Below are 17550 nucleotides of genomic sequence, written 5' to 3' on the forward strand. Positions count from 1 at the left end.
CCCACCAATTCCCTTCTGCATCCCCAAATGGGCAAAGCCCCTGGATGGTGCATGGGTCTGCTGAGAGGACATATGGACCTACACCCCGTCTGCCTGTGGGCATCCTCCCCCCGTACACCCACTCTGCACCGTGCACGTGAAGTACAAAACCCCCGTAAAGACGTGTACAGACACACCCTGGCCCAGACCCAGGGCGGACGGAGTGGCGAGGAGTTACCTGCATTTAAACCAGATGAGAATCTGCCTCTGAAGGTCAGATCCCCTTTTCCATCATCACACATAGACACAATAAAATGGACACTTTGGGCAACAAATTATCAAAGGTAAATGTCAAAACTTTCGCTGGACAGGCTATAGGGGGTTGTTCACATAAATTTATGATCCCAGTTCAGTTTAGGAGGATTCTTTATGATTCTAGGAGTTCAATTTTGGAGGAATGTTCTTCCTTTTTTTTTGGTTACTATTTAATATCCTGCAAACACGATGTCAATTCTATCTGCAACAGGGGGCTTTTAGCTCAATAGCTAAGGAGTCATGTAACCATGCATCAAGTCAGTAATTCCCACGGTGAATAATGGGGCTAGTCCACACTTTAAAACATCCCTCGGACAACTTGTTCCCTTGTGACAATTCAACACTTTAAAAGAGTTGTAATTATCTGTGTACTCCAGTAATTAAACTCTACCCGTGATTGCACTTGGAATGGCATAAATATTGCACAAATGCTAGACTACATGGCATCTTTTTACAACACTCAATTAAAGGGAGATGCTCTGAAACATTGCCGGCTGGGACAATGTTCGGTGTCTAATAAAAGCCAAATTTTAAGGGAATAAATCAACCTAATAATGCAATTAACAACAACGATAACAATAAAAACAAACCCCAAAAAGGAAAGAAGATATCCTTCCCCCCGCAGGACTCCTTTTCCATTCCTCTCATACTCTTTAACTTCCCCACAAAAAAGCAATTTATTTTTCTGTCTGCTTTGCTGTCAGGGTTCTCAGGTGAAATTGTCTGACAATAGGTTGGAGTTAACCAAGAAACGGATTTTTTTCCTTTATGGAAATATTCAACTTTTCATCTACAGCCCAAAAGTCACCCAGGATTTGTTTGGTTTTTAAATTTTTCCCAAAACCTGAAAATTAAAAAAAAAAAACAGAGAAAAGGAACTTTGAGTGAGGAGAGGGAGGTTCTTTGTTTTTTTAATAAAAGTCACAATTTTCAAGAAGCAGGAAAAAAAAAAAAAAAGAACAAAACCAGAGAGTCTGAGAAAGCAGATGCTTCTCACGAAATGTTCATCTGGTCAAAACCCCTATCTCCCAGCAAAATAAAATGCTGATGGAAAAACTGTAGGCAGCCGTGAAATTAAGACTGACAAGGTAACACCAGAAACATAATCCAACAATATTATTCTCAGAGCAAGGTTAATGGACAGGCAAATGCAGTGGTTGGTGGCACCAGGGCCCTGTACGCCACCTGAATATGTATAAAATCAAATTCCTTTGTAAAGGGGAGTTGGACGGAAACCAGAATAGCCCCAGCTAAGCCAAAACCCTCTGTTATAAACCTAAAAGGGCACATGCCACCCAGCTGGGGACCGCAATGGAATTTATTTCATTCAAGGGTGAAATAAATTGCTTTTTGGCTTATTTCAGCAGACCGGCCCAGAGAGCCTGTGCTGAAGTGACCACCAGCAGCTCTGAATAACAGACTGGCTACGGCTGAGCCACGCATTCCAGCTGCAGACAGATGTGGGCTTCGGACCCGAGGAACACACCTAAGCTCTGTCCCTGGATGACTGCACTTGGCAGGGAGAGGCGCAATGCCCCCAAAGCTGTGTCCTTTTGCAAACTGCCTCCCTAAACTATCTTATATTTTCCCCTTTACTGCAAAGGTGTGCTCACAGCCAGGATTTGGTCCCTCCAAACCCAGCAGGAGGGCCCTTGTGGGGTCCCCATGTGCTCCCTTCTGCTGTAATTGTGCCTCTTGCCATCTCTGCTTTTAACATATCAATGATCAAATGTTGCTTCACACAAGCACTCATGGAAGAAAAATTTCAAAGCTGTACTGGCTAGAAAATTTTATTTTGAACGGATGAGTATGAAGCCTTATATGCTAAGCTACTCATCTAGGCATGGAACAGGAGTTGTACTGGGAATGTGCATGGCCAGTCTTGTTTCACCAGCAAGCCTACGTAATAAACACTGCCAGGGATTATTTAATCATCAGTCAATAAGGTTGTCCAAGGAAAAGAAAGGTTACATGGATAGTCATCACGTATTTCCAGATACATATATTAAAGAAAATTGCAGTCTGCCTATTAAGATTTGTGAAACTGGGAACAGCTTACATTTAATTATTATGATATACTGGGGAAGAGAGAAAGAGAGACAGAGGCAGAGAGACACAAAGAGAAAACCCCTACAGCACATACCACAACTCTTCATACAGACTCTCAAAACTGTCAGCATGAACAGCAAACACTACGGAAGCCGACAGGTCTATGCCTACTGGTACCAGCAGAAGGCCTGGTCCAAGGTCTGTAGGCAATGTAAAACCATGTTTCTAGGGCCTGGCCTATTGCTGGCCATTAGTAAAAGGCCACATTATCCAGATGTCACCACCTCAAGCTACATAAGCAATTCTCTCTTGGATGAGAGGCTGTTACCACCACCAGCACTATCGATGGTGCAAGTATGAAGACACCTTCTCTGACACATTTATTCTGGTCCTCCTCCACTTTGTTGGGCACCTGCTGCAAGAAGACATCCCCACCGCCCTCACTTACCCTGGCTTGCTGCAGGATGGCTTGGGCTTGGGCCTCCTGGGCTGAAACGAGAGGTCCTTTAGAGCCAGCATCTCCTCCTCCACTAAAGCGGAACTGATGGGAACAAGATGGAGAAAGCAGGTCACGGGGTTGCTGTCCCTCCACCCTCACACTAGCCTGACTCCTAAACAGCTCTGTTCAGCATAACCCAACTCCATCACTGTCCTTCCAGACCATCCTATTAACCATCATGCTCTCAGGTCATCCAGCTTCACAGGCACAAACCGACCGTTTCCCATATCCGTACCCGCACAGCAAATTCTGCCCAGCTCAAAATAACTCACAGTAAGAGGGACTGTAGGCTCTGAACTTTAAGGACCTCACACACCACCGTTCAAAACTAAATGCAAAGTTCTCGCAGGCCTGATATTCCCCATGTGGATGCTGTTGGCCAGGAGACCCCTGGAGATGGGGTTGCATCAGGTTATTTGGCTGTAGCTGCCTGTTTGCCCCGGGACAAAGGCTGTATTTCTCAAGTGTGGCAGTGTGCTTCAAAGAGCAGAGTTTGGCCTATTGTTCAAGCCAGGATCCTTCAGCCCATAAAGGATTTAAAAAAACCCAAGCATTAATGTTTTATTTTCCCAGACTTGAAAGGGAAGGATTTTAATGTTTTCTTCTGCCTCTTCCACCCCCAACAGCTACAAGCCCATTTTCCAGGACACACACCCTTCTCCTGCCTTAATTGCATGTGTGTTTGGGGTTCTGCGAGAAGGACTCTCCAGGCTGCAGAACCTACTTGGACGGCTCTTTCACCTCCGTTTCACCTTTGCATTTCGCTTGGTTGGCTCTAGGTATATGACCACATGAACTTGGCAAGCAGATTCAAAGAGATGCAATTTATAGGCCTACGGTTGGTTACTGTAAGGGCCAACAAATGTATTGTAATGACCAGCTAAGCTCTGTGTTGAGCACTTGGCCCAGGCTGTCCTAGGCACCCTGCCAGGAACCTACACAAGTATCACCCTACCATTTGGAGCCCGTACAAGAGTGCTGCGGTTTTTCACTAAAGACTCTTTCTCTTTGGTACCTAACCACTTATTTTCAGCAGCTGGTTTCCTTAGGGTTTTCTTACATCAAAGCAGACACAAAATATAACCATTCTTTGGCATCCCAGGACCAAGAAGGCTGACCTGGTACTTGCTAGCTTCACGTAGGAGAAAAAAAAACAATGCACATTAACCAGTTGTCATCAAAAGAGACCAGTTCATTCAGGTGCTTACAAATTTGGCACCTGCTTTGAAGAGCTGTTAGAGGTTCCTCACTGTAGGAGGGAGGGACCTGCCTGGAAATCGAGCCCTTGGAGGTGTCTTCAGTTGCTTCTTCATGACTTTCACTCTCCAACACCATGCCCAGCCAGAAACACTTAACCTTATTGATCACTTCTGGAAATTTTAACCTACCTGCCCTATGCTTTTGACCAGTGAAGAAGTTAGTGCTTTGCAAAAAGTAAATTTACAAGGGGAACCATCTGGATCCATCTTTTATACCAAGGAAAACGTGTCCTTGGTGTAAAAGAGATAGGAGAGTTCTGCAAGCACAGGCACGAAGCAGTAGCAATGCCAAGAATCCCGACTTATTTAAATGATTTTTTAGTTATGCTTGTACTTACGGGCAACATAAGCATTGTCCCTGGTGGTCCTGGTAAACCATCAGCTCCTGGAAGACCTGGGCGACCAGGTGGTCCCTACAAGAAGAAGAAATAAAATAAACTTCTATAGCATCATTTCAGTCAAGTCCACACACAAGTAGTCATGGCTGTAAAGGCATATGTCATGATCCAAAAGGCTCCCTTATCTTGACAGACAAGCATTGAGCATGTAGGCATCCCAATGCTATGACAAATTTTGTGGAAGCACATCTGTAGGGGCACATGATTTTTCTTAGTAATTCCCTCTTCTTACACCCTGAACCCATAATTCCAGAGTCTGCCATATGCAATTTTCCAGCGAGCAATAAAAGTCTCTGCAATGTTCCAAGTTAATGGAATCAATGTTTAATTGGGTCTGTTAAAACCTATTAAAAAAGTATATGAAACTTCATAACTCGGGTCAGTGAGATAGAAACGTGGAAAGATAAATACATTTCCATACACGTTCAGTCATCTAGGTAATTCCATTTTTCTCTCTTGTCTTTTTTTTTTTTTTTTTCAGTCCTATGAGGCTACTTCCATCTACAATGGAATGATCCTGTCAGCAGCTGTAAATCAGCAAAACTCTGAGGATCTCAATGGAGCTGTGCTGATTAACATCAGTTGAGTATCTTTAACTTGTACTAAAGAAACGAGTTTGCAGTAAAAGATCTATTGATGAAGCTATAAATAATCAAATAAGGCCAATTTTTCTAAGACAGCCCATAGATCATCTGTATTCCCAACTGCGTACTTGGCAAAAAGTTTAAGTTAACCCAAATTTGCACATTCATCCAGCAATCCTACATGCAAATGAGGCTGACATCCAACTACTCAATGTGCATGCCTAATTACAATTTTCACACCAGCTTAAGGAGCCGAAGGCAAGAGTGACTTGATGACGTCCCAGTGATGCCAAGGGGAAGCCTGGTGCTCATTTCATGGCAAGACAGACAGGAGCGCCTGGCCGACAGCTCAAGCTTGAGGACTTGGACACTCCCCTATTTAGTAAACACCAATAATAAATCCATCTGTGGAGAACCAAAGCTCTTGAAAGGGCAAGCAACAAACATCTATCTTAGTTGTCACTCTCTTCAACCTGCCCAAAGCCCTCCAGTCCCTGCAGACACCAAACAAAAGCAAAAATAAAACCCTACCACAAATCACAGACATGCATGGACATGATGCAGGGACACAGAAGAGCCAGACCTTGTCCTAGAACGTCACACGCTCGCCCCACAAGGCAAAAGGAGGTGGATAAAGATGTGAAAGGGAGGAGGGAAAGAGAAACAGGAACAAAGTCCCCAAAAATCAGAATGTTTTAAAAAAACAACCAAACCAACCAAAACATTTGATGTGTTATCCTTGCCCCACTGTTTTCCAGCAACATCTTGGTGCATCTCTTTGCATCGCTCACATCTTTGTTCCCTTTTCTCCCATTCCCTGTACACCATGTTCCACATGTACAACATTTCCCTTGTTGTCTCCCTCTTAAAAAAGAACCCAAAACATTCAAGCCAAAGTTTCAAGCACTAAATTAGAGCCCAGCACCAGGATGGGGGTGAAGAGCTGCCGCTACTCCACCCTGCCCATCGCTCCGGCCGGGCCGCGGCTGCACCCGCACCACAATGACAGGGCAGCGCAGCCGAGGCCTGCACCGCGACCGGCCTGGAATAACAACGCTGCTCCCCGCGCTGCAGCCAGTGATTTATCAGAAAAAAAAACCAACAACCCAGCCCAGCAGCTCCCTCAGCACGGAAGGGAGACTGCCTGACACGCCGGCCCATCCATTTTTCAAGACAAGCTCGTGATGTTACATTCACGCTGTTTACTTAGTCTGGCCGACACCGGAGCCCCTGACTCCGCTGATGAGGTGCAGAGGGCAGGCCCATCTGTTGGAGCAGAAGCACAATAAATAATTTAGGCCAGACTCATTTTATATAATAAACTTTCTTCCCTCTCTCTCTCTTCTCCTTTAACTCTGGTCCTGCATATGATGGATCAGGAATGAGCTTGTTTATCTCTCTCTGTGTACTCTGCCTGACAAATGTTGATGCAACGTTTTTCTACATAAACGCCTCTTTTTGTTTCAGGTTGGGTGTGTGAGGTCTTTTCCTTGTGGGGTGGAGCAGTGGGGGGCAATGGTATGGAGGAAAATCAAACCTATAAAGCACTTTGTAAATTTAAATTCATGAATGCCTTTAAGGAATGCAGCACATCAGACTCTCTGTGTAAATCTGTGTCACTCATTATGTAAATAGAGATTTGCTGATATATAGCAGCCAGGGATGGGGACTTCAACTTTCATTTGATGCAGTGCTCTAAAATGCCATGCTGAGTGCAAACACTAATGCAATATTTCAAGGGAATGTTTAAACTGAAACCTCGGTGTGTTAGTGCTCGGGCTCCTCGAGTAGCAGGCATTACAGACAGAGCAGTGCCCAGCAGCCCACAATAGTGAGCCTCAAAATCTGCTTTAAGTGTCTCTTTCTAGGATTGTTTTTCTGCCATTTTCAGGCCTGGTCAGAAAATTACGCAACAGAAGATCTTTCTCGCAGTATTTGGGGTCTTCTGTGTAAGGCAGCACTCACTATTTGATGGAGAAAAGGGCACCCTGAAAATGGCAAGCCTTTCAGAACCCCAATAAGGATTTTAGGGACCTATGACACTTCTGAGACACAACAACTGTCCTCAGGGCGAATAAGTCCTTTGGGACAGAATGACTGTATGGTCTTGGAAGATACAGCTATTGCCTTGCGCCCAGCCCTCCCCAGAGGCACGCCGATCAAGCCCAGACGCCCCAGATCACCAGACACACAGTGGGGTCGGAGCTGCAGTTTGCTCTAATGCTGCAGCTCATCTCCTTCAGAGGAGCACATTTTCCCACTTTCTTCAGTCCAGTCCAGAGTACCCATGAAATAGCAATCTGGTCTCTTAAATGCCATATTTTCTTCTTCCCACTGCTCAAAGAAACCTTCCTAAGTCATCCTAAACCATCCTCACCCCAGATGAGTCCTCTGAAACCTCCCACAAACAGGCTGCTCTGCAGCTTTGCGGGTGACGCAAGCTCTTCTTCGCGATGTGAAATAACTGGGGTAAATGAACAAACTGACATGATGAATAAAACAGAGCTAAATGAGTGTTGGCCAATATTAACATAACTGAATATTGTTGGTATATTAATTCAGTGCACCTGCCTGATGGCAAATAAAAAGTCTTTCTATCAGATGCAGGCATAGGAAATGTTCCTCACTGCACACATATAAGTGTGATGTAAATTCATGAGCTACGGGCAGGGTTAATAATAAACAAATTAGAAGAGGAGCTGCTCTAATTGAAAAGGAGTATGTTAATACAGTTGCAGTTCCTGGCTCTGCAAGTTCATCACTTCTCTATGCACAATATGTTGTATTACATTCTGTTCTGGACACTCAGAAAAGCATGATGTGCCGTCTGTGCTAGAATGCAAATTATGCCTTTCATTTCAGGGTGTGGAGCAACATCATTGGGGACACTGTGTCTGCTGCTGACTGGCTTTGCACGGCCTTTCAAGAGGAGCCTGGCCAGCGACTGTCTGCATCAGCCTGGATGAATGGCAGGAATACATACTCCATCATCAGGGTCAGCATCCATCCTGCCAGGTAACTGAATTCTTTGGAGCAGAAGCAGCACATCAATGGGAGAAGAAGAGAAAGCTGGACAACACATAGGACCCATGAAGGATGAAGACCCACCAAGAGCCTGATGAAGCCACACAGCTCTTTTGACTTATGCTAGACCATTGCAAGATGCAAACAACCGCTGGGACCTTGCCCAGCTTGCCCATCCTCTATGAAGTCCGACACACAAGGATACAAAGCCCTCGCCCTTGGTCCTTCTGCTGGAGTAGTGCAGGAGGAACCAGGACCACGGTGTCTCGAGGGTTAAGACAACCTCTCTGAGCAGTGGCCCTGGCTCCCAGCCATGGGCTGAGCCTGCAGCTGCGTATTGACTTTCTGAGCTTGCAGGCACAGATCGATGGAGCACAGTCAGGGCCTCTCGTTCTCAGTCATGTCACAACTACAAGAAACATTATTACTGTTCCACCAAAAACCAATAAACACACCAAGAGTGTAAATGAGGTGGGAGTCTTCACAGCAATACTCCAGGGGGGATGCAGTAGTGCAGTGCCCAGCAGACTCCAGCCAAGTCCCCAGGGACCAACAAGGCAACAAAGAACCTTAATTAAAAAAACAAAAACAACAACAAAACCCCACCACACCAGGACCCAGGCTAGGGTCATTGCCACAAGAATGTCCCAACACCTGAGTAATCTCCTCAAGGACACCTTAAAACCACAGCAGACAATTCCCAGTGTAGACCAGCAATGATTTTATTTCCCTCAGTGGTTGTATTTTGCAACATGCGTGTCATCAGGCTGGGAGGTGAATAATGAAGGTTTGGAGACAGCTGGTTGCTTTGTCCTCCAGTGGGCAGGAAAGCTGGGAACCAAACCCCTCAGGAAGGCAGCCAGGCCCCAAGGGATCACAAATCCACCCCGATGGGATGGTAATTTGGAAGAGCACCAAACTGCAGAGGGGCAAGTTTCCCATCTCTTGCTTATTGCTGGCAAGCAGGTGGGATGGGGAACCACACCTGGACTGCTGGGAGAGGAATGATGGCAAGGGCAGCACTAGGGAAGGACAACAGCTCAAGGGTATGTAGGACAGAAAAGGGAACACAGCTCGATTTTAAAAGCTGAGGGAGGAAGGGAGGGGTAAACACCAGCTTAAAAAAAAGGCCTCTCCAATTTAAGGCACAGTGGCTCAGTCTCCACTTAACCTGTGCAGAGAGCTGGGCAAGGAAGGACTTAGGGAAAAATATTCAGCCTTTCTGTCCAATTGGTGTTTTCATGTTTTGACACATCACTTCCCGCGTCCTGGTGTATGACCGTGTTTGGTCACTTCCAGAGGTGCCACATCTAGTGTTCCTGTGCCTGCAGCCAGGCCAGGAGTGAGAAGAAATGAAAACCAGAGGGACTGATGCACACCTGATGGCGACCACAGAGGATGCCACAGCAAACCTCTGGCATTGCTCCAGCATTAAAAAAGAAGGCTAAGGTGAGACCCTTGGTAGTGCAGAGATCTTGTTCTGATCCTCTGCAATGGAGTGAATTCTCCCTCCTATTCCTTCTGGGTCTTAGGTTACTCAATTAAGACAAAAAAGGAAAAAGAAAAGATAAGCAACATCACAACACGAACCCTTAACATCAGTCACAGCAATTAGCTGCGCTAAGACACACATCAGAACAGCACAACACCCCTTTACCCAGACCTTCCCATCTGAACCTGGTCATCTGCTTTACCCACCTTGTCTGGGCAGAATTCAAGCAAAATCTGCCAGAAGAGTAGGAATCCCTACAAACGCAGAGAGCCTGGGTCACCCCAGCTTATCCTTCCTGGGCACCCAGGAGACAAACGGGATGCAGTTCCCCATCTGGAAACCAACTGTTGGATGGGTGGAGGATGCTGCGGTGCACACGAGCCTGCCACGGGTAGTGGGCTGCCTCATCTGCCAGAAAAACGTGCTCAGGAGCTCAGCGACCAGATGAGGGAAGCCTTTGCCAACAAGCACTCCCTTCCTTGGGAAGGTGTTTGGTATTCGCTGGGTGACAGCACTGACAGCAGCGGGATGTTGTGTGTTCAGGCACATCTCCTGGGATCTGTGTCACTGCTGCTCTCCTCCCTCCTGTGCTTTCCAGGTGTAACTCTGGAAAAACAGACCTCCAACCAAGCCTGCCTTCAGAAACCCCCCCATGTAGGCACATTTTTTGCCCTTTTTGCTAATGGGGCTGTCAGGATGCCTCGGGCCCCAACGAGCCACGGGTGCAGGCTGGCATTAGGGCTGCTGGGAGCCCCATTCCCAGATGAAACAGCAGTGCACCAGAAGCTATTTTGAAAGCGTATTTGTCTGCACTTAACATCAAGATGTGCCAAGGCACCAAAACGGTGTCAAGCTCCAAGCTCCATTTGTTTTGCTCACACAAACCTGCCGAAATCAATGAATTTACTCATGCGAGATGACTGCTGCCGGTACACACATCCCTCTGTGCCGCTGCTGCACCAGCCAGCAGCCCTGCACGCCGCTCCGCTGAGCTGCATCGAGACAGGAACTGCCTTTCTCCTGCCAGCACAGCCCCAATTTTGGAGCTCCATCACCCACACCAGTATCACTCAAGGGCACTGCGCACACTCCTCTAGTTTCAAACCCAAACCGAGCTGCTCTGGCAGCCCAGGCTGATCCCACCTCAGCCTCTGTGCAAAGCCAGAGCCCGTCTGTGCTACAGGGAGTCTTCTATGAGATGTCAGGGCAAAATCCCCACCGGGAGCAGGGCTGGGAGCACGGTGCAGCCTGGTCCTGTCTGCCTGGGGAGCTGTGCATGGGGAACCACTCACCTGGCTGCCTCTGCCGGGGAGCGGGAATAGGCTTGAACTGGGGGTGACCAAAAGCAAATGAGGAGTGTGTTGGTTCAAGGGTCACTTCAGAGACTCAGCTTAGGGAGTGAGAAGAGTGGGTTTTAATTTTCGGCATTGCCAAGCACACGGATTGCTGCTCGAATGGTGCTTGTGCACCACTTACTGACCCAAGGCTCGAGTCAACAGCTCCCAAAACACAGGTCATTCCTGATCCCAGGTGAGGACTCAGCAAGAACACAAACATGCAACTCTGACCAAAGTGTGGTGCTAAAATATGGGATTTTGGGTCACAGTCCACAAAAGTGCTTGGGAGCAGCTGCCTTCAATGAGACACCTCGAAGCTGAAGGCTTCCACAGGCAGCAGTTTACAAAGCGGTGGCTGCTAGGGACAAAACTAATTTGAAGTAAAATCAAAACCAAACACACAAACCTAAGTTACTGCATTGCTAAAGCACATAAATCAGTCCCTAGAGCTCGCTAGTACAGACCAATAATTCACCTACAGAAAAGGCGAGGTGCTGCACAAGAGCCACCTTCCCACCGGGAGCAGTCTGGGACACAAAATGACTGTAAGGAAAGACCCACAGCAAGGGTGTTGGCGTGACCCTGAGACCATCCTGGACCCAAACAAACCCAGACCCTCTACCAGGACTCACACCAGCTGGAATGAGGATACAGAATTGCCACTGACCCTCGTTTTACTGTGCTAACAGCTATTGTGTGTGTTTGCTTATCCTGTTTTCCCAGCGCCACAGCCCAGTTCCCGCAGCGGAACGAGCAGCCATATGCCAAAGGGTGCAAACAGAGAGTAGGGGGTTTGTCAGCCTTACTCTTGGTTTTAACCTGGAGAAAACTGCTTAATGCATTTGACCAGCGTGGCTCCTCCCCAGCCCTTTGCCCCTGGATGCAAAGGTCTACCCTGCACCCTACCATAAGCTCCTTTTGGGGCTGACTCAGAGGAGACTGCTACTAAAGGATGAGCAGTATTTTAAGGCTCCAGTGATACACCACAGTCCCACTTTGCACATACAAAACCACCCAAGGCTTCAGCCAGAGAGGAGAAAAACATGGGTACTCACTCTCTCCCCAGGGTCACCCATTAAGCCCACGGGTCCAGTTGGTCCTGGAGGTCCTGGAAGGCCCTAGCATCGAAAAGACAGGAGAAAAATAAGCCACTAAAGGAAAATGTGTTAATATTTGTAACATGTTTGTACAATAAGCAGGAAAAGAATTAGAGCTTTCTGTTTATTTTTGCACCAGAAAATCGACCCCGAAGCGATTGTACACGTGCAGGGCATATGGAAGCAATAGAGCCCGGGGACAGCTGCGCGCTGAGCCCCCCACGTGCATCCAGCACCCCAGAGCCATGCGCATCCTTCAGTGCAAGGTGTAGACAAAGTGCCACTTACTGCTGGGCCCTCGGGACCAGGTGGGCCTTCCACCAGCATACCCTAAGCAAGAGGAAGGGAAAAAAAAAGTGATTAGCAAGGCACATCCTCAGAGTCACTTTGAGTGCAGGGCTGGAAAGCCCAATGCTTTATCTGCTCTTAAATATTTCAGGTCTTGCTGCTAGGTCCAGGCATCTCAGAGCTGAAGGGTTGCCCCTCTCTCTGGATGTCATCTCCTGTGTCCTCATTGCCAGAGGCACAAAGGGCACTGCCCATCGAAAAGCCAAATACCATCTATTTGAATCACACAGGGCATGGCAAAACAGCCCTTTCCCCCCAGCACCAAGCCCACCCTCGTCCCAGCACTGGGTCACCTTCCTAACCCCAACCCTTCTCCCTTAGCTCATGGCCTGGCAAAGGGCAAACCCTGGGGCACGTCCAGCCTTGATGGTGCTGGAGCAGAAGAGCTCCTCTTTGGGAAGAAGCTGTTTCTAGACCCAAGCAGCTTTAAAAAAATGTTAATAATCAAATTGCAAGGTTTTTTTTAAAATTACTTTCCCAGCAGACTGCATGCTGTGATTTACTCTGTGTACCTAGGAAATCACTGTGTGGGCAAAACGGTAGAATAATGTTATTCCATTCCTTTTAATCTAAATATTTTGTCATAACTTTAAATCAGGTCTATCATGTACTCAGTAGAATTGAGCTTTTTTTTCCCCCTCATGGGTATGTAAGAGGCAGGAAAGAAACCTCACAATAAGTCTGGCAAATGCTTTCCAGAAGGCATCAGGATGATCTGTTGGGAAGAGCCCCACAGCGAGCACTGCCCTTTTCTCTCTGGAGCAGTGACCGTGCCCCCAGCAGCACCCAGGTCGAGCCAAAGCAGTCCCAGCACATGCCAGCTCATCTGTAGCAAACAGGGACGCTTCTCTGATGGGATCAAATCAGCCTGTAGGATTCTGTAGATAAGCAGTTGGCTCATATGGGAGAAGCCCAGAGGAAGCAAGTGCAGGCACTGGTCTCAGGTCACCCTTGGCCAGGCTCCTGGGCTCAGGCTCTGGTGCTAAAAGTCTCAGCTGACCCCATGGCAGCCACTACAGCAGAAAGGGCTGAGCTAAAGGAATCTGAAACGTCTAAAGGAAAATCCAGGCATTCCTGCCTCAAAAGCCACAATCTCTAAGCCCAGAGGAGGAAAAAATAGGGTAAAACATGCTGCCATGAACCATCCCTGCCTCCATTAGCGGGATGCATGTTTCTGCACCACTAACGCAGGGCCAGCACTATTTTCTGTCTCTCCCAGTGTCCACACTACTCATTACCACCTCGTTTAAAGTCTGGCTTCTGTTTCACATGGATGTGTTAGGGGAAATTTTCTGCTCCTGTCATCACAGAAGCGCCTGTGCAGTCATTCTTCACCAGTAAAGAATTTAGGTCACAGACTTAGCCCCGTGCCCATTTTGACAGCAGTTTCACTGTCTGCCATGGAGCCACTGCTCTTTTCCTGGGGGGGGGGAATTAGGGGTGAACCCTACACAACATTTCTCCAACCTGCACTAAGTATGAGCTATCTGCTGTTAGAGGCTACCAAGAAGAGGCAAGCTGTGCTGATGGGGAAGGTGTCCCCCAGGACATCCTCTAAGCACCGGCTCCTTTTCAGACACACGATGAGGACATTGCACAGGAAACCCCAGAGGTCCCAGCAAACCCTTCCCCATATGGACACCCCAAGGTCCATCCCTGTTGAGACCAACAATGGCACATTTTGGTGTGGCAGGCTCCAAAGCAGAAACTAATAGAGGTCTCTGGGCTGGTGCAGAGAGCCACAGCCCACATAGGTCTCCCCAGGATATTTTTGGGTTGCTGGGTGCCAGCATTACCATGGTCTGCACATGCAGAGGCTCTGCTGCCCATGGCCAGCTGCAGAGCCTCGGGATGCTCCCCCACACAAGGGAAGAGTCCAGGCTAATTAGCCAATTTGCAATGCAAACATCCTTGGCATCTTCCCATATTTATCTGTTGGTTTATGTTGAGCTCTAGCTTTAGGGACATCTGGAGATTCTCCTCAGCAAGAAAGCTCCACTGTTTATACAACTGCTCATCAACAGGAGCGATGGAAACGTGGGAGGGTTTGGGGACCAGGACCCGCAGGGGGGATGACACCAAGGGTGATCGCCTTGGGGTAGCAAGCAAACCATGGATTTGGGACTGTCCCAGGGGAAACAGGGTGTTGCTTCCACTCAATCCACACCCAGGTGCTACCCACAAGTGAAGCTCATGTCCCAGAAACAGCCCAAAAGCCAGCTGTAATGCACAAAGGTGCCAGACAAAGGCTGATCAAACCCTCCCCAAAGGCAGGTGTGAGCACCAGGGTCCCCCACGAAGGACAGAGGGCTTTGAGGAGGCGAAGGCAGCCTGGTGCCTCCAGAGCTGGGACGTGGGGGGTCCCAGCCATCCCTGGCTGCATCCCTCCTCACCCTGCGCCTGTCCTGCCCCGCTGCCTCCAGCGAGCGTCAGCACAGAGCAAGGATTGAAGGACAGGCGCTTCCAACGAAGGGGAGAGAAAATCCAGCAGAACCCGGCTTCTGCCTTTGGTTTTTATTCCCCCTCTACTGCAGCTCCCATCAAAAAAAAAAAAAAATAAGAACTAAAGAGCGCAGCAAACCTGGATTTCTCTCTGCTGAAGAGGAACCGCGCAGAGGGGGAAAAGGCAGCATTTGGTCTTGTTTACTTTCTGGCAAAAGTTATCCATGCTCCAGTGTTTTGAAACAACGAAGGCGGCCAAATTCTTTCTGGATGATTAAACTTAACCATTTTTGTTCGCTTTGCAGCATTTCAGATTGGTTCTGGAGAGGGCAGGCTGGATTTCTGCTGTTGTCTTTGTGGGGTTCAGCTGCCCCCCCAACCCTTCCCACACCTCTGACAAGCAAATCGCTCACTCCTGCTTTTGTTTGCAGAGAGCAACACCCAGAAAGGAAGAGAAGGAAGGAAAGGTCGGAAATGCTTTTGTAAGAGACTTGTTCAGGCTTTTCAAGCCCCACTGCTGCACCCCAGCTTCTCCCTGTGCGCCCCCCCCATCTGCAAATGTGTCAGGCAAAGAAAGGAAAGAGAGGAAGAATTAAAAAAAATAATGGCTGCTGTGACACTGGGCGCCACGCTGGCCCTCTGCCAAGGAAAACGAGGTTAATTGAGTCGCTGGTGTGCAGCGAGCATGCACTGGGCCCTGCGGGGATGAGGGTGGAAGGACCCGAAGCCCCATTTGCAGCCCGGGGAGGTGCAGGCACGGGGGTACCTCAGCATCCTGACACACAACGAGGGACAGACACACGGCCACCGACCAACGGCCGCTTGCTCTGCCCAACAGGCACCTCTGAGCAAACACCCCCTGTCCCCACCACGAGGGCAGCTGGGCCCAGCTCCGTCCTCACCTACAGGGGGGCTCAGTTGGGCACCCACATTTTTTGCAGACTGCAAAAGGCACAGGCAGTTTATAACCACTCTTTAGAAAGAAAAACAACCTCAGACACAGGCCAGGGCAGATCACAGAGTTCCAGGTCCCACTCCCAGGACAACACGGGGTTTCTCTCAAAGTGGAAGGCTGGTGGGACCCTGGAGCAGGCGCAAACCTCTCCTCTCCCGCAGCTGTGTGCAGGGAGAACCCTTTTATTTCCACAGCGATGAACCCATTAGTTGCACAATTAAAGGCGGCCCCACGCTGCAAGTTCAGGTCAGGATATGACCTGGCCGCGGGCGCTCGGGGGAGCGGGTTCGCTGCCGAGCTGGAGGCGCTTCAAAACCTCCGGAGAGACGAGACGTGCCCTCTGCCTAACGCTTCAATTCTAAAAGGCCTAGGTTTTAGTTTGGTAAATGAGAGATTTCATGGGAAATTTTGCACTTCCTTCATAATTTAGGTCGCTTCTTGAAGTTTAAAAAAAACAGTATTTTATATTAAAAGTTTTTAAATGAACCAAGTAATTCTTCCATGGGAAATTTTCCTCCCAGCTGTACCACTGAGAGAACCAAGCCATACCAAACACACCCCTTGGACCTTTTTTCCTTGGGCAAAAAAAAACCCCACCAAAACTCCAGATGGTCCTTACCGGCTCAATAATGGCAGGCTCGCCCTTCTGTCCTTTCTCGCCCCGTGGGCCACCGATCTGTAGCACACAAGGGAAACACAAAGCCACACAGTCAAAGAGGACATCGCCTGCATCAGCATCACCACTCGGAGCAGGAACTGGAGATCCTGGGACAACTTCTGCAACCAAAGGAGTGCCGATGTTCATGGAGAAAAGAAACGGGGCACCTCCTCCTCGCCTCGGGCAGCACACACGTGCATTGCAGGTGGGTGAATCCAAGCGAGATGCTCTCACTGGTTGTTTCATTGCCAGTCCCTACACTATAATTATGGGAGAACAAACATTTTGAACTACGCTTACCCTGAATGGAAAAGTCACGCTCTTACCCCTTCGTAGATAGTGTCCTGGTTAGCAGGCATGCCAGGGCCAATATCGGGAGAGACTGTTCGGTCATAATAGTTATCATAATAATTCCCATCATATTCTTTTATTGTTTCCTCGGTGAAATCTTTATCCAGGTCATCTCCTCCTTGAGCAGCCTGGAAGCAGAAGAGGAGCAACATGTCAGGCTACAAATCTCTTTAGGCTGCACATGCTGGAAATCTAAGGGGAAGGCTGTGGTTTTTGCAAAGAGAAGCTTTTTAATAATAGTTGCAAATAAAAAGCACAAAAAAAGTTAAATTCTGGAGTTAAGGTCTCCAGTGACCTTCACAGATCTCCAACGGCAGGCAAGAAGGATGGGAGGACCTTTCTGTCAAAGCATACACCCTGGCTTTCCCCGGGATTTCCCTGTTGACCCCTGAAATAACACTGCGAGTGTAAAAGTTTGAGCGAGGAAAACAAAACACAGCACAGAGCAACAGCTCACATCAGGAGGATCCCGTGAACACTAGAAGTCTAAAGAAACAGGGAATGGAAGTTTCAAACCCTAAGCCCTAGTCATCTCTCACAGCCTCAGTATTGGAGGCACTGGATTATTAAGTGTAAAAAGTCACACATCCAGTTGCGTTATTTAAAATGCACATCAAAACTACGTGTCATTATAAGCATCTGATTTCAGGAGGAAATGTGGAAAAATCCAAGTTCACTTCTACAAAAACCTCCTGTTTGTTTAGTCTGGGATCCAACTTGCGATTGTGCTTGTCCAAAGAGCAGAAGCTGAAATTTTTACAAA

The 17550-nt window shown here is 48.0% G+C and overlaps 1 protein-coding gene across 1 annotated transcript in view; it reads right to left on the reverse strand.

Annotated features, from left to right (window-relative positions):
• COL5A1 (collagen type V alpha 1 chain) overlaps positions 1-17550 on the reverse strand; it is a 154446-nt gene that overhangs the window by 61366 nt on the left and 75530 nt on the right. The window contains exons 8-13 of the mRNA XM_068414160.1: positions 16763-16915; positions 16398-16454; positions 12322-12363; positions 11992-12054; positions 4440-4514; positions 2792-2884 (exon numbers count right to left, since the gene is read on the reverse strand). Coding sequence (XP_068270261.1) covers positions 2792-2884; positions 4440-4514; positions 11992-12054; positions 12322-12363; positions 16398-16454; positions 16763-16915 — 483 coding nt within the window. The remainder of the gene's footprint in view (positions 1-2791; positions 2885-4439; positions 4515-11991; positions 12055-12321; positions 12364-16397; positions 16455-16762; positions 16916-17550) is intronic.

This window comes from Nyctibius grandis, chromosome 16, assembly GCF_013368605.1.
Source record: "Nyctibius grandis isolate bNycGra1 chromosome 16, bNycGra1.pri, whole genome shotgun sequence".
Taxonomy (NCBI): Eukaryota; Metazoa; Chordata; class Aves; order Nyctibiiformes; family Nyctibiidae; genus Nyctibius; species Nyctibius grandis.